The sequence below is a fragment of the Alligator sinensis genome, unplaced genomic scaffold (assembly GCF_000455745.1).
Source record: "Alligator sinensis unplaced genomic scaffold, ASM45574v1 scaffold1318_3, whole genome shotgun sequence".
NCBI classification, from domain to species: Eukaryota; Metazoa; Chordata; order Crocodylia; family Alligatoridae; genus Alligator; species Alligator sinensis.
Window position 1 is genome coordinate 868,309 of NW_005842634.1, and position 18,082 is coordinate 886,390.

The following is an 18,082-nucleotide window of genomic DNA, read 5'->3' on the forward strand; positions in this document are numbered from 1 at the left end:
TGCATGTTTAAAGATTTCCACTAGAGCCCAGGAGCAAAGACTTTATCTGAAATTGAAAGCTGGAGCCTTAGAGTTATTAATAACTGCAGCAGCCATGCTGATGGTGAATGGCCCATTGCACGAAAAAGGCCCCTTAGCCAAGCACCGTTGTTACTTGTCAAATAAGGTAATAGATATTTAGTTAAGTATATTATTTATGCATTTATGGGTGTTGCAGCCTTGACTCCTCAGTCAAGAACCAGGATTCCCTTGTGACAGATGCTGAACAAAAGTAGAACAAAATGATGATACCTATATTATAAGGAGATGGAATTAATAAAAAAGAGCATGTGTACAAAGTTTGGTTGGGAGCGCAGGGCACTGGCAGCATCAATGGGGTGTGGGTCAGGAGTGACAGGCATCAGCAGAGATGGAGGGGGCTGCAGGTTGGGAGTGAGGGGCACCAGCATGGCCCAGGGGGCAGGGTGCTATGGGTTCGGAGTGAGGGACACTGACAGGGCCAGGAGGGGCTGTGGCTTGGGAGTGAGTGGCAATGGAATAGGCAGAGGCAGGGCACTGGCATATCACTGCCCCCGTCCCCCAATCATATAAGCCCCTCCCCTGACAGGTGTGCTCTTTTTTTGGAACTGGAAATACGGTAACCCTAATTTAACACCTCCATTTATTTGTTAGAAATGGGGATGCCGTTGATAGCTTGATCTTAGGTAAATTTTTCAAAAATGCCTAAGGGACTTACAGACCTTTGTCTCATTTTCAGAAATGACTTAGAGCTGGTCTACATGCAGAAGCTATTACAGAATAAGCCAGGGCATGATTTTCTAACCCTAGGTTTCTAGATCTAGACAGTCTATGAGAGAGGCAAGGATTTCTTAGGGTGATATCTTTTATTGGACCAACTATGTAGTTGGGATAAAATTATATGAGATTTCAAATGTTAGGCATTCTCTCTCAGATCTCTGATTATAGGAAGCTAGACCCAGCAAGTTAAGCATGGCATAGGTGAGGGGCTGAGAGAAATTCTCAAGTGTAGCAGACACACAATTAACAAAAGAAAACACACTGAGTACTGGGAGATCAAGGCCTATCAAAAGGGAGAACTGGGGAGTCAGTCTCACCTTCCTTGTGTGGGAAGTATTCAGGAGTTGGATACATTATAATGGGCCATAAATCCAAGATCAATTTTTAGTCCTTGGTTCTTAGTATCTAGCAAGCTTTTGATTTTTTGTTCCCAAGTTTGCCTTTTAAAGGTATTGGGTAGATTTCCCTTGAGCACAAGGATAGTGAGGTCAGAGACAGAATGGTTGTTCTGTGAGTAGTGTACTCCTAATGGTGAGTTTATGTCTGTGCCGTTTATATTTTCTGTGAGAGTTCATTCTCTTGTGTAGTTGCGAAGTGCAAAGTGGCAGACTTGACTATCACAGCTTACTTTGTGGGGACTTTCCCACATTGAAAAACCATTGGCATGTGAGAGCTGGACTTGCATTGGGGCTAGGGACATAAGTTACACATAAAATGTTTTAAATCATGAGAAACTGGTTTAAACCTGTAACAGAACAGAAGCTCAGTGCACATAAACTAGTTTAAAAATTAATGAAAGTGGTTTAAGATAAACCTGGTTGAATGTAGTATCAGACTTAACTGATTTGGGTCAAACTGGTTTATGAAACTTCTGTCCCAGAAACCCTGCTTAGTTTTAGTTAAATCAGAGTCCCCCAGCATCCTAGCATGCTTTCCAGCCCTGGGCTGTGCTGGGCTGTGCTGTGCTGTCTACTCTAGCAATGAAGGGTTGGGGTGTGGGGGTGGGAGACAAAGATTGCACCCCCTCCCCTGGCAAATCCCGGCTGGGGTCTGGGGCCAGGAAGTGTGGTTAAACGTCCCTTCTCCCAAGTACAGAGCTGCCTGGCCTGCCCTGCTAAAATCTTACTGCTGGCTGTGACTGTGGACTACAAGTCCCAGACGCACCTGGAAGCAGGAAGAGGAAGTGATGAGCAACCCTGCAGAGTCCTGCTGACGTGATCCTGGATTGCCAATCCCAGTGACCTTGGGGGCAGGAGGAAGAGGAAGCAAGCACACAGCCCACGCTGGCTATGTGCTAGAGAGCCGTGCTCTAGCGCAGGGGCAGGCAACGTTTTTTGGCTGGAGTGCCGAAAATACCACAATGTCTGCCTTGGAAGGTGCCGGAGAGCCGACATGCTGGACCCTGGAGCCGTTGTTTGCAGTCTCCTGGCTGCAGCCAGCCCACAGAGCATGGTCTGCCTGCAGCAGGGCTTGCAGCCTTCCAGCTGCCTGCTGGGAGCAGCGTGGGCTTTGTGGCTGGCAGCAGCTGCTTAGAGTCCAGCTGGCGGTAGTGTGCCGAGCAAAACGGCCTTGTGTGCTATGCTCGGCACACGTGCTGGGCGTTGCTGACCCCTGCTCTAGCACTTCCCAGCTTCTGGCCTGAGGGACTGCAGGCATGTAGCTACATTTCTGGAATCAGAAGCGAATGTCTGTCTAGTTGTTTCTTAGTTTAGTCCCTGCAGCTTAGACTAACCTGCAAAGACTGAATCGATTCAGCCTCAGGCCTTTTGACTGTCTGTACATAGCCTGAAAGTCATTGACATGTCTAAGGACCAGACTCTTAAAAGGTGCTGGTGCACCTAAATCTCTTTAGAAATTTGCCTGCAAGCTATTTCTGAAAATGAGTCTTAGGATGTGCTAAGCAAGTAAGGTGCCAAACTCCAGTTAAGTTTCTTACTTAGGAGTCCACACTCAGGCCCATGAGCAATTTAAGCATGCTTTAAAATGTCACTATGTGAATCTTTTGCCAAAGTTGAGGGAGAAAATAAATGATAAAAAAGGAAGATTTTCAGCCTCCAACAGAGAATGCCAGGGCTCAGCCAGCTCCCAGCCTTCAATGTTAGAACCTTCTCCAGCCTCGTCTGCAGCCATTAACACACGCTACGTGCCACAAAGGTGGATGCTTTTAATGTTAAGGGCAATTGGTTAAATTCATTTGTCTTTCTCTGCAAGCCATGTAGGAATCAAGCAGTTTTCACTTCTTTTTTTTTCTTCTGAGGAGTGAAGTTTTAGAAATAGCATGTGGATTCTTTTTCTGTGAGCCTAGCCACCCAGCTAAGCTGTTTAGCTCAGAGATGGGAGCAACCTTTCCCTGCTGGTGGACAGCCTCCAAAAGGCAGTAAGCACGAGGCAGCTTTGTAAAGGCTGATTGTAAAGGCATCAGCTGGTTTGGTGTTGCTGGCAGTGTTCATTACATGGCAAGGGGATTCTTTTTCAGGAAGAGGCTTAACCACAGAAGCAAAGGTTTCTCCCTGGACCCTGATTGCTGCCTGCCCTCTGGTGATCCTGAGCTAAGAAGATTTGTGTGTGGTGAGCATGAATGTTAGCAGTTCACACATAGGGCTGCAGGAGATGCTGCAACTCCACCTCTATAGGACTCTTTAGGTGGGTTCATGGAGTGTTCGCTCCCTCCCATGCCCCATGGGCTAGGTATAGGTCAGACCTGCAGCACCTTAGGAGTGGAGGTATTTTTCTGTTCCAACACCTCCAGGGATATATGAAGCCCCAAGGAGGTCAGGGAAAGACAGGAAGAGTTATAACAGCTTTGTTCTCCATATACTGGACTGCCTGCAGAGGGGAAAGAAGCTGTGTTATACGTAGGGGCACAATAGGGCATGTGGCTTCTGCTTGCCTGGGAGCACTGGAGAGTTCCCATGTACCCTCACTTTGTGGGGACTTTCCCACATAGAAAAGCCTTTGACACATGAGAGCTGGACTTGCGTTGAAGGGCTAGGGACAGACGTTCCATATATACCAGTATAAGTGATTGGAAATGGGTTCAAATCTGTAACAACAGAAGTTCAGTGTTCACAAGCCACTTTCAAAATGGCTGAAACTGGTTTAAGATAAATCTGGATGGATGTAGTATCAGACTGAACTGATTTAGGTTGAATTACTGAACTCAGGTACCAGATCTCCTCCAGATTCAAGTTAACTTACAGTCCCCCAGCCTCCCAAGATGCTTTGTGCCTCCCCTGTAAATCCCACCCCCTCAAAGGGTGGGCAGGCTAGGCTTGGCCCAAGTTTTCTGCTCCAGCTCAGCAGGGAGCCTTGTTTTAGCGCCTCCTGGCATCTGGCCTGGGCCACTGCAGGCATGTGGCTGCATTTATGGAATCCAAATTGAACGTCAGTTCACTTGTTTATCCGTTCAGTCTGTGCAAATTAGACTAACCTGCGAAGACTGAATCGATTCAGCCTTGGGCTTTTTGACTATCTTTACTTAGCCAAAGTCACTGAAGTCCCAGCTCCACACCACTCAACTCTGAACTGTTCCTAATGGCCCTGCACTGCATGATCTTTGTCGAGGCCCTTTAAGAAAACTCTGACTGGCACTTCACACAGGAGGGTCAGATTAAAGGGAGGAAAAGCAATGAGGTACATGGAGAAACTCCTTTCCTAGAGAACAAATCAGCCTTGAAATAATAATAATGTGTAATGAGACCCTCACCAGCTAACGAAGGCAAATTTATTACAATGGTTAGAGGAAACACAACCTCCTTATTGGACTCGGCACAGAGCTTGGTCTCAGACATTTCAACCTGCTTCTTGGTGTAAGCAGGTAGGGGAGGGGACCTGGAAAGCTGCAAACCTGGTTTCTGTATCTGGCTTTGCCATTGTTTCATTGGCTCTTGGGAAAATCACTTCATCTCTGTGTGCCTCACTTGGCCTGTATAGGGTATGGACATCATAGTTACCACCCCTTGGGCAGTTGTGAAGTACTCTGAGTGCCCTGGTTGGAGGGAGCTAGCCCAGTGCAATCTATTATTCTTTAAGGATGCCATGGGTAGTAGAGAGGAGGGTAAAAGCTGGTGCAGAGAGTTGAACAAATGGGGCACAAAGCCACTCCATCTCCAGCCCAGGCCTGGAGGTGTTACTATGATCATGAGGATCCTGTGCACAGGGGTGGTATTGCCTGTGGGGATTGGAGGGACTTTCCTGCTATGATATTGTACCATCCTGTTGATGTGCTACTCAGTACAAGGACCAGTTTGATGTGCTGTCAGTCTTGGTCCCTCTGTCTCACTCAGTTTCTAACTGCCCTTCCCCACTCTGTCTGCAACCAGGGCAGCCAGGGGCCTTGCTTCTCCCCTGATGCCAGCAGAAAAGAGGAGTGTTCCCAGGGAGATGTGTGGCATGCCTTTGAGTTCCTGAAACTGGAATCTGGGGGCAGAGTCTGGGGATAGGACCTTGAACTGCCTTACAGGAGAGCATGTTGCATTTTCCCCTGGAATCTGGTTTGGCATTTTACTTTACTCTTGTGCTGCGTGACTGGGATTGAAATGGGACAAGATGCTGTGAAACAGAGCAAAGCCATTCTCCAGCCATTTTCATATTGAAAAACAAGAGGGTGCCCATTACAATATTTACAGCATTGTTTTTCACTTCGGAGGACTGCGCTAGCTTTGAGTAACTCAGCGTAAAACCCAGGATTGCAAAAGGACTGCACTCATTAGAATAGGCTCCGGTTCTCCAGAGAACCCAGAAAAAACTCAGTTTCTTAAACTAATACATCTGAATTCATTGACGTGTGGCTTGTACTATCAGTTAAACGATACAGAAAATGTATTTCTTCCCAGCACTGTCCTTGTCAATTCCCCCTTTCCTCAGCTTTCCCATTTACTCACCTTCTTCCTGTCTGTAATATAAATGTAAAGTAAAATGAAAGTGACTGTGTAAAAATGGCACCTTCTTCCTTGGCAGATCTGCCCCTTGTGTATGTATATTCGTATCTGCTGACTTCAGTGACTAAAACAAGATTTTACTGCCTTTTAGGCGCTGAGCTCCATGGAGCCAGCACAGGTACAAGCAAACGAGCTGCTTTCGGGTCCTTGGGCATCATCAACGCAAATGTTTGCTAAATTCCATTTACGTGGCCAATCAGCAAAACTCGCACAACCCCAGTGGAAACCAAGAGCCACTGAGGGCACAATTTGGCGGGAATATAGCTGTATCAGAGTAACTGGGGGGAGAATTTGACCCTCAGATCCATGACTGATGATAATGGTAAAAGAGGAGAGAGGTTAGCTTGGTTCTTGGATACCAGGTTGAGTTTGCAGACCTGTCAGCAAATACAGAGTCTTACTTCTAAACAGAATACATATGATTTAGAGAGGCTGAGAAGCCATCAACATGTGTGTCCCGGAGGAGCCATTTTTAGGGAGTCATTTTTCAGGATAGAAATGCACAGTAAGGCCACCTGCCCAGATGTCCTCCTTTCCTGTCCCACTCCCATTTGCCATTTGTCTTTCTTCAGAAACAAATATGTACCATGCCTCCCTAGTACATTCAACTTATCCTCTTACTTGAGGTGGGAGGTCTTGTCTTTCATGATCTCCCCTTTGGCCAGTTCCCTCCTTAATCTCCCTTGACCTTTCTGAGCAGACACATTGGCTCAGCTGGACCAAGCCAGACGGGTGAGAGGCATCTTCTCCAAGCAGCTCACACTGCCTTGCATTGCATTTTTCATATTTATATTCTAATTAGTCAGCAGGGTACAATAGCTGGGTGTTCACACCGGTAATTCTCCTTTTAAGAATGATGAGCAGCGGAAGGAAATCTCTGACAGCCTGCTGCTTATGTGCAAATGAGTTGGCCTAAGTGTATTTTTAACATACTTTCTAAACTGAGTTTAGTGCTTATGCATGGTGTCGGGGGGACACCCTGGGAAAGTGGAAAAACACTACTCAGCAGTAGCCCATCTAATGTAAACTTCCTTATGCCTCTGTCAGCAGAGCCTCACCCCTCGTCTGATGTGGAAGCACAGTGTAATGGCTGTCTGCTAGACATTTGGTTCTGACGCTGGCTTCTGCCTTCAGTACAGTGCAGTCCAAGGTGGTGGCAGATACTGGCTTCGAGCTAGGTCATGCTGTAAAAATACCCTCCCCACTAACATGACACTAATGAAGGAACTGAAAAGATTTTAATCAAACAGTGCTGGTAAAACAATAAAACTTCTGTCATAAAAATAAGGAACAGCAACCAGGATGCTAAACGTATGCCCCTTGCAGGCTGTCATTTCATTTCATTTTGTTCAATTCTGGAATTCATTATATATTTTCTGTCTTCCTCACTTTCAGCTCCTTTCTCTCTGCTGCAGCAGCATTTAAAGGAAGAAAGCTTCCTTATGCTGTGAAGCTAGTAAACACGATCACGGTGGTTCCAGATTGCTGCACCAGCTCAGCCACACTCATTTGTTTAGAAGATCCCATTGCAGGGCTTTTCATCCTCAAATGACAAGAGCAATCTACACACTGGCTGGGTCTACACTTGGCAGTGGGTTCAGCATAGCAATCTGTTTCCTTTTTCTGCCTGGCAGAGACATGAATCAACATCCAGAACAATGTGGGAAGTAGCCTCAAAATTCAAGACCCCGTATCCTGTCAGTTTCCAAGAAGTGTTAATGAAGCTGAGGAAAAAAAAAAGGCTGATCTGAATCTATAGCGTTGTGTTTCTCACAGTTGGATCATCTATAAAGCTCCTGTCATCCATACATTTTGTGTAGGAGAACCGCTTGTCAAGCAGCCACAATTCAATCTCTCTCCTACTCTGAATTCTAGTCAAACTAAATACTAATCCACTTGGGGTTTGAAATTCAACTGTTGCAGAATAAATGCTCCCCCTGTTTGGAGGAAAATATGACCATCTGAGCATTACAGAGGAGCACGGACGTGGCCTTGAAAGCCCAGGGATTCCTGGGCTCTGTGGGGAACTCCAGACCTAAGCCAGCTGCTCTGGAGACAACATGAAAGAGTCAATCTCTCTGAGAAGCTGCCAGGAACCCTGACAGGGCAGTTCCCTCCCTTAGCAGCTGTTCATTATTCCCTTCCATCTCTGAAAAGGGAGAGGCCAAAGAGAAATGAATGCTGCTGGCTTCACAGTTTTCCAGGGACTATACCAGCTAGGGTGACTGTTTCCCCGCTCCACTTGTTTCCCATGTTACAAGTATAGGCATCTTGTTTGGGAAGAAGGAAGCTTGCACCCCTTTTCCAAAACACTCAGCCCAAGTCTAACCTTAGTTTCCCAGCGTAGCACAGACTGGAGCTCCCTGGGAAATGCAACACATCTATGACCGCATAGAGGGTATTCAGGTCTTCACTGATGATGGTTTGATTTGAGGAGAAATGGCAGAGGAGTATGATCAGAAGCTCTGAGCAGTTTTAGAGACAGTCAAAGCTCAGGAGCTAAAGTTACACAAAGAGATTTGGATGGACTTGGGCATGGGCTGTTATGAGAGGAGTTGATATGGTGCAAACAAGACTGTTAATAGTGCCGTTCTTTCCCCTAGCCTGACAACTGTGGGGTTACCTAAATCCCAACTAGTCAGCAAGGGTAGATAGTATGTTCTCAACATAAAGGAGTAAATACACCATAGTTGGTGCATCTTCAGAGAATACCACTTCTCTTGTCTATGGGAAGGGGGAGATTCAGGATATTTTGCAGCAGTTAAGAAAGGATTCTTCCATTTATAGATCTTCTCATCATTTTTACTGTGCTCCCCTTTTTCCGTGTCAGTTAGTGAGGATTGCTTTGCTTTTTCTGATTTTCCTTCCACTTACTTTCCTTCCACTTCAATTTTAGCCTAGGTTTACAGCCATAAGCATTACTATTGGAAGGGAGGGGTGACTTCAAATGACAAAGCCCATTTCTTTGTTTGAAGGCAGGTGTTTTTCTCTTCTGGCTTTTTCAAGGTCTAATTATTCTGCAGCTGATCTAGTATGCACTTGGTAAGATCAAAATGTAAATGTTGGATTTACTGTTCAAGGTATTTTTCATTTGTTCCAGGAAAAGCAGGCATTTAGCAAAATAGCGAACTACAGTTTTAACTTAGTGTTTGTGGTGCTGTTCAGACAATAAGGAAACCCCTACCATGGGTTTGCTTAGTTCATTTCATCTGACATATTCTTTTTCTACAGGGGGTCTTGACCTCATCCTCATGCCAGGCCTTGGGTTCGACAAAAATGGCAACAGACTGGGAAGAGGAAAGGGATACTATGACACCTACCTTGAACGATGTATGAAACACCCCAGAGGGAAACCTTACACCATTGCCTTAGCTTTCAAGGAGCAGATCTGTGAGTCAGTACCAGTGTCAGAAAATGATATCCAAATAGATGAAGTCCTATATGAAGACAGCTAAGTGGCTTTTGAAACCGACTGATCGCAGAACGACCAGCCAAAGACTTCATGTCCTATTGGCACATCTTTGTCATCAGCATACATGACTTTTGTGAGGGTACAATATGTTATTTTTCTTCTGACCAAAAGAAAAGTCAGCAAAACAACATTCTTGCTAATAAGGACTGTATTGATCTCATCCTAATTACATAATATCTAGTGAAAAGTCTTATTCTGGAATCAATAGAAACATGAATGTGTGACTATGTTTTCATTAAAATAAAGATCATTTAATCTAATCCTATCTCTGTTTGTTGATATTTAACATGACAATTTTATTACCCTTATTGAACATTGATTTCAGCTACTGTGAGGTTTCATGATCGTATCTGGAAGTTTGTATTTGTTGTGACAAAAGTTTGAAGTATGGCCATGGCAGTCACAAATTATATGTGACCATGACCATTAACGAAACAGTAGCCAAGAAATCAGTAGTCAAGATACAAAATAACATGGCATAAAGGAATTGATAATAAAGGGCTTTAGACTGATTTCACAATTTTATACAATAATTTAGATTATATGCTTCATCATTAAAGAGTTTTATAATTGTAGAAGAGCTGGGAACAGGATAGTTAATGTTTTTAATGTAAACCCAATTTTTTGACTTGACCATAAAAATGTGCCTTGGGCTGAAACTTAGTAGATGGGTTCTCAAGCTGGGATTGTTTTTAACTATAACTCAATATGACTTTGATTTAAAACCTACAGTGTTCCAGGTCATTAATCCATAATGAAGTGGAGTAGTGCTTAAGATGTCTGTACAATATTAAAGGATAGAGAGAAGCTAACAATTACAGTAGAGAGCTACTATTATTGAAGGATAAAGGTTTTGGAGGCGATAGCCTCTGAGAAAGATGAAAGCTATTCCATTCAAGCAAGTGAAAGAGACGTTTTTGGAGATTGCATAAGGAAATATTTGTCATGTGCACAATAATTTATGAGAGGGGAAATTATAGAGATACATTGTTTTCATTAGTTGTTTTGTAAAACTATACCATGTTTTTGTGCATACTGCCAGTATGAAATGGAACCAAAACAACCCCAGTACTGTGGACTGTGTACCATCCAGAAGACAGGCAGGTTATCCAGGCTGACCTGGACAGGCTCAGCAAGTGGGCGGACGAGAATCTGATGGTGTTCAACGCCGATAAATGCAAGGTTCTCCACCTTGGGGAAAAAACCCCCGCAGCATCCTTATAGGCTCGGCAGTGCTATGTTGGCTAACACTATGGAAGGAAGAGACTTGGGGGTCATCATTGACCACAAGATGAACATGAGCCTGCAATGCGATGCGGCGGTTAGTAAAGCGACCAAAACGCTGGCTTGCATCCATAGATGCTTCTCAAGCAAATCCCGGGACGTCATTCTCCCCCTGTACTCGGCCTTAGTGAGGCTGCAGCTGGAGTACTGTGTCCAGTTTTGGGCTCCACAATTCAAAAAGGATGTGGAGAAGCTTGAGAGAGTGCAGAGAAGAGCCACGCACATGATCAGAGGTCAGGGAAGCAGACCCTACGATGACAGGCTGAGAGCCCTGGGGCTCTTTAGCCTGAAAAAGCACAGGCTCAGGGGTGATCTGATGGCCACCTACAAGTTTATCAGGGGTGACCACCAGCATCTGGGGGAACATTTGTTCACCAGAGCGCCCCAAGGGATGACGAGGTCGAATGGTCACAAACTACTTCAAGATCGTTTCAGGCTGGACATAAGGAAGAATTTCTTTACTGTCCGAGCCCCCAAGGTCTGGAACAGCCTGCCACCGGAGGTGGTTCAAGCGCCTTCATTGAACACCTTCAAGATGAAACTGGATGCTTATCTTGCTGGGATCCTATGACCCCAGCTGACTTCCTGCCCTTTGGGCGGGGGGCTGGACTCGATGATCTTCCAAGGTCCCTTCCAGCCCTGATGTCTATGAAATCTATGAAATCCACAATAATTATAAGATCACTGAAAACGGTGTTACCCATAGAGCAATGTGGTGGCAGCATTTTAAGGTAACAGTGAAATCTGGGAATTAAAGAGATACAGTTGGTAATAAGAAAGGGAACAAAATATTCATTTTCTCTTCTTGCTGTCCTGTGTTCTGTTAATAACATACTTGTCATCTTCAATGCAACTTCAATTTTTCTGAACATGTGTAATTTCTTTTCTCAACCTGCATATCAGTTCATTCATTTTAACCAATCCTCTCTGTTTCCTCATTAAAAATTCTATGAATTCTCAAGCACTGACTACAGAACAGAAAGCCCTTCAGACTTCCCAGGTGATAGCTATTTTTGTGAATAAAATGATGCCTACCGTGTATGTGGGCTTTTTAATCTGGGAGCTATTGTATTCAGTTTTACTTCCATCTTTGCTATCACAGTAACTTTATAACTAATTTAAAAAAAAATCCTTCTGTCATTGTAAATTCAACAGAGCCAAGGATCTGTTTCAGCATGAGGTTAAATTCTACCATAATGTCTAGTACCCATTTCCATAATATAATGAACGCATCCATAGTATGTTAGAAGCCACAGTGAGATCTAACAAAGCCCTATGTTTCAAAACATCCCACAGGATATTTGCATTTGAAACATCCCAATTCAGATGTGTTGCTGCTGTTCTATTTGGAAATAACTGATAATTTTTTTCCTGAAAAAAACAAAATGTCAAATTATTGTGTTCAGTACCAGCAAGAGTAGGGAAGAGTTCCCCCAATAATGGCAGTATCAGTTGATCATTCATATAAAGCTTGATGATGCAAGGCCTTCCATCAAATTCTTCATGCAAGAAAAGGCTAAAGACCTGGTCCCTCTTGAATTTAGCACAGGGCAAATTCATGTTAGAGTGTGGACATGCAACACATTTGCTCCACAATAATTTAAGGCAGATTTTGCTCAGCAATGTATTTAGTCTGGAGTAAGGAGTAGACACAGGACAAGCTGGGTGCTCAAAGGGGGTGCTGTTGCCTCAGCTGGCTACTTGATGGGAATGGGACTCATTTGCATTGAACAAATGGGTACCACAGAGTGGAAATGACAGTGGTAGTGGCTGCAAGTAACTTTTTCCAAAGGACAGGATTTCCTCCAGAGAAAATGTTCCACATTGTTTGTCTATACTTATGACGAAGAAGTAATCAGAAGTAATATATTGCCATGTGAAGAAAGCCCCTAGGATTGTTAATTGAAATTGGATTGTACCTATACACACAGGCACAGAGGAAACATGAAGGTGCAATATAAGGGTCTATTGACATGGGTTTGCCGCCCCTCAAATGCTGAATCAATGACTGAGCTTTGCAGATCATTGCAAGCAAATGCCAGTAAACTGAAGGTTACCTTGTGACTCCTGTGTGGTGACTTACGGAAAATAAGTCTGTGGTCTCAGCTAGTTCTGAATCAAAGCCATGATCCTTTCACAAAATCAGTTCTCTAGTTGAGAATTCATGCTGGTTAACGAAGGGGCCAATAACAGAATGGGCAGAGGGACAGAAATACTAATCAGGCCACCTGGAGGCAGTCCCACCAGAATAGAGACATTACATATTGGTGGAGAAGGTTACACCATTATTGCCTTGATATAAACAGCAAATTTCCAATTCCAGTGTTTCCAACACTTGTTGTCTCATAGAGGGGCTACTTAAAGCCTTTAGCTTTACATAGGGGTGTGGGAAGAGGGACATGTGTCTATCTGTCTAAATATCTGTCAATCTTGTCCTCCTTCCACATATAAACACACACATTCATAAACGTAAAAGCCAAGAAGGACCAGCCATTGCATCATCAAGTCCCAGGCCATGGAATTTAGGTGGTAACATTTTACCCAGTTGCTCTTTGTATTGATCCCAGTGGTGGGTTTGATTATAGCTTTAACAGCCCATCATTCCAGCCAGTAGTGTCGTTATGTGTTCCTTTGCTAGGTTAGTACCTGTCGTTTCCTCCCTCTTCCTACAGTGCCATCTGTAGGAAGAGGGATAACCTAAGCAGGTTTAATTCCCTGTGCTCCTTACTTTATGTAACAGTCTATGTCCTGATGGGGTTGGTGATCACATTGGGAAGTAAGTTTAACTGTTTCTCAGTTCAATAGATCACAGGTTCAGGTAAAACCATTACCTATAAAGTTTGTCTTACGTCACTTAAATATCAGTCAGGCTCACCACACTTGCATGGTCCGCACTACAGGCACACTTTAGGATCTGGAAGTCAAGGTGGGTCTTCCTGTGTCTTGCACCATAAAGAACTGCAGCATAGATGACATTTTTGTTAGTAATATGTGGACCACAAGTTTCTCCAGCTTGCTTCTTATGGCTGTATTAGCACACAGTGCTGGGTGCTGTACACAGTCTTAGTTACGGCAGTCAAACATTGACTCAAGACACATAGAGCAGGTGGGCTGAGTGAGAAGGGGTAGATTTATCTCAGCTTCTATTCTGACTGTACTTTCATCTTTGTCCTTTCCCCAAAATGTCAATTAATACACAAAAGAGTATGCTAACTTCCTGCTCTAACTCAGCAGACCCACTCTCCTCCCAGCTGATGAAAACTCACAAGTCTCTGAGTCAATTATTCTCTAAGGTGCCACCCTGCCCGGTGTTCTGCCCCTTTCAGACCAAAGAATGCTACTTGCTTAGTACTCAGCTAACAGGAATTTGGTGCCACATTCTTTTTTTATCATATTGGTGCAAGCTGAAGAACTAGACTCCAGTTCAGCTTGACACCACAAATGTGTTTAAATCCCATGGAAATCAGTAAGACTTCTGCATACACTTACATGTTTTGCTGAACAGGGAGGGTTTGCTGAAACAGGTAACATTAGGCACTTTTTCAAAGGTAGTTTGGTACCTAAATTCTTATGCAGATCCAGGCCTTCATTTGTTTTATTAGAGAGACCTACTTTGGATGGCATAGATTCTATTGCTCCTTCATATTATGCATAAAACAAAGAGATCATATGAGTGGAATAGAACATTTTCAGAGATTAACACTATCCTGCTGCTACATCGAGGTGGAGGCATATTTCCAAGGTGGCATAGATTGATTTTTTTGACCATGTTGTATTACAGTGATTCTCAGCTAGGGTAATGAGGCACCCAGGGGTGCCTTGAGATCCTTTCAAGGGTACCATAGGGTGTCACACAATGTTAGCACTATCAGGTGTGCCAACATGATTCACAAGATAAACCCAGACATTTCAAATAGGAATCCAGGCTGTTAAAACCATTTTGCCCTGCTGTGGTCTTTCTGAGCTCTTTGCAACAGAAAAATTGCTCTATGATTTTTCTGTGGTCAAAAAACAAACTAAGTTAGCATTTTCCAAGGGGTGCCTTGAGTCTAACAAAGGGTGCTTTGTGTCTAAAAATGTTGACAACCACTGTTCTGTTAGAATGAGTTATTTCATTGAAGCCAGATGACTTCTATAGAACTAAACACTTTATCTGATAGCTGTTGCCCTAGTGGAATTATAGTTTCCATATATATTTTTGCTGTCCTGAAGCAGTCTATATACAACAGATGTATTGTTGCACTTCAGCCAATTAGTGCAATAATTCACATCACTCCTATCCCTTCTTTCTAATAAACTTTTATCTAGCCAGCCCTAAATTTTATTTGTTAACTTTAATGAATTAATAATGATGGGATTGACTGCCAGATTCTACTATAGATGATAATAGGTGAGCAGCCATGTACAAAAAGGCTATTATTTGAATTGCAGGATCCAAGGACAGCACCAGCTACTGAACAAGAATAAAATACAGGGATGGAACTGAGGGCTTTGTTAGAGATTTTATCATATAGGAAGTTGAGGGGGAAATACAATTAAGAATTTGGACTAAAACTTTAGGTCCCAATCATGCAAAGTCTAAGCATATTCAGAACTTTATGCATCCAGGGCAACTGGAGTCAAATGAATTACTCATATAATAAGTACATAGTTATAATTAAGCCTATATAATTAAGTACATGTACAAGGCTTTGAAAGATTGGAGCCATAAAATAGCAGGGAGTTCTCAGACTTGTATTGTGGAACATATTTTAGTACAGAGATTTACTTGTGGACACTTCTCCCATTCACGGCTCACCAAAGGATCCCTGCAGCCATAGTGGCAGTTGTAGGAGAAAGGGAAAGTGTTAGGGAGCTGTGTATGTATTTTTAGCTTGGGAACACAGAGAGGAGCTAGCACACACTTAGCCAGCTCTCTGTGGATCATTGACAGAGCTGATGTGTTAGAGCAGTGCAAGCAATGCAATAGCATGCGGTGCCAAGCTGGTCAGAAGCTCCCTTGGCACTAGCAGCTGTGAAGCTGACTAACAACCATCAATTTCAAGCCTGCTATTAGTACGAGTGCTTACGGACCCTGGCAGACCTTCAGATAAAGGCACAACCCGTTCTGATCCACAATCCCAACAATTGTGCCTTCTGTCATGCTGCAAGTAGCAAGCCCAGTGCACCCATGGCTTGGAGCACCAATCAGCTGATTAACATTGGCCACATGTTCAATTTAAGCTGTGATGGGACCCAGCCACAAATTTATTACACATAGTTTGTACAATAACTTTGTGGCTTATTCCCTTTTTATTGTGCCATTAATTGCATGAATGTATGGCCAGGTTACTACTACTGGTTAATCCCATTTTAAGTGAAACATCCGCAAGGGGCCTAATAGAGAGTAGAAGCCCCATACTAAACATTTGCACAGAGCCTTCAAGAGATAAACCCAGCCACTGATCAACAGTGATAGAAAAGCACATGAATGTGTTTTGTCTTGACAATTGCAGCACTAAACAAAAGTAACAGGTTTAATTTTGACATTCAAAACTCTCTGTTGTCACTCGAAATATTATGCCATATACCATGAAACCATTGCCCGCCTGATAATCTATAGCAATCTTTCCAGCAGACAGGGTTAGGGAACTGGTAACTGGGTCAGAATGATTTAAGTTTGCGGTGCATATAATGACACTTGGGGACCAAGGCAAGCTGCCAACATTGAAAGAAATTGGAATTGACTGGTTCCTCTATAGTATCCATTCGTGCTGGAATGTCATGTTAGGATTTATAAAAATGTGCTCTAAATGATTTTGTCTTTCCCCAAATGGATATGCCATGGTCTGTTGCAGTTTCCAAATACAGTGAATGTCATTATTGCTATTCTTATCACAATGCATGTAGGAGGTTATCTAAAGTACTATTTTGTTTATATACAAGTCTTGCATAAGAGATGGATAATTTAAGGAAAAAATATCACCACCAAAGGAATAAGTTAATTACATTTCAGTATCCCAGCAGGGAATGGTATCTCAAAGTATTCAGGAAGATCTGACCAGTGGAATTATAATTAAGAAGTGTCCCTAGGGCGAGACTTGTAAATTATTTATTGTAAGGGGCTTTTCCAAGCTATTTTCGTTTAATTACACACTCTGGAAAAGAAAGGCTTACGAGGCAAAGTAACTAAAAGGTTGGAAATGGCTTTGTTAAAATCACATTCACATCTAAGCAAGGTGCAAACTCTTGAATGAAATACTAATGTAGGAACAAATCCGTTCATCAGGCAGACAAGATCCTTGAAGACTTGTGTGGTTTATGACTTCAAAACCATTGGGATAGTGTAACAACATACATGCTATACAAATGCAGGGCTGGATTCCGTGCTCCCATAGAGCTCCGTGATCACTAACCTTGGGGTCCAGACTTACAGTGTGCTTTCTCCATGGTTCTTCATGAAGCACCACTGGCTTCCCTGGGGCTTTGTAGATATTTGCCTGCAGTGGGGTCATTGCAGACTGACATAAAGGGTATAGGTTGGGTGCCAGTAGAAGGACAGACTCCTTTCTGATGCCTTGATCTCTCTTGCAAGGATAATGTTTGAGTATTTTGCCCACCTCTGTAAAGCACACTTTTTTTACCTATTTGCTTCCCAAGTTTCCCAGATGTTCAGCAGGCAATGATTAGAGAAGAATGGGAAGTTCAGAGACCAGAACTCAATTCAGCCACTGTTTGGCATAGGAGGATGAAATACCTATATCGCATCAGTGTGTCTCAGGACAAAGCAGCTGCTAATACTGGCCTGTTCATGTGGTACTACACAGTGGTTTTCCTGTGTAGTACCACAGGAGCTGACAATAGAGTCACATCTCTGTTCTTCAGATTCTTCCTTGGGACCCATTTCCACTGTGAGGTGTGTAAGAAACTTTGGCACCTGGATCAGACAGCCAGTAAAAACTGCCAATATTTACCTTATTCATTAACTTTTGCAAGGGAGTATTTGATTACTCTGATCCTTGTTCTCCTGCCCTTCCCTCCCCTCAAACATTTGCTTGCCCCTCCTTGTAGCTTTAAAAAAAAGAGAGTATAGACACTTTGGACCAGGGTCCATCTTCTCCTCTGTATTTGTCCAGTGCCTCGCACAAAGCCAGTTGCTATTGAGGCCCCTAGGCATCACTGTAATAACAAAGATAATGACCCGTCTCTTGGCTGAACACCCACAGATGAGAGCTGCTTTAACCATTCATCAGGCAGAGGAATTCTTTAGGTTTACTTTGTGATGGGGTAAATTTGCTGCTTTGTTTTCCAGCCTCTCTGAAAACTATCAAAACATAAAAAGAATGATGCTGGAAGCAAATCCCATTTTGTCTGTCACCAGAACAATGCATTAAATGGCTTATCAACTCCAGGAGAGGACTACAATACCTCTGAGATGGCTCAGATGTATGTTTAGGGAACAAAATATGTTGACAACTTCAGAATAGCCTTGATTGCAAGATTTTATTTCACATTTTATTCTACCACATTCAATAGCACCTCAGGGAAAAAGAGACCTTCCAAAGTTTCTGTGATTTAGCTTGTCCACAGGAAAGTGACAGAGGGAAAG

The 18,082-nt window shown here is 43.3% G+C and overlaps 1 protein-coding gene across 7 annotated transcripts in view; it reads left to right on the forward strand.

The window, feature by feature from the left end:
- The window catches only part of MTHFS (methenyltetrahydrofolate synthetase), a 45,423-nt gene extending 35,959 nt beyond the window's left edge, over positions 1–9,464 (forward strand). For all 7 annotated transcript variants that reach the window (XM_025215249.1, XM_006033449.3, XM_006033448.3 and 4 more), the window contains one exon: positions 8,970–9,464. In XM_025215249.1, the coding sequence (XP_025071034.1) occupies positions 8,970–9,193 (224 nt within the window). In that variant the 3' untranslated portion in view covers positions 9,194–9,464. The remainder of the gene's footprint in view (positions 1–8,969) is intronic.
- The last annotated feature ends 8,618 nt before the right edge of the window (positions 9,465–18,082 follow it).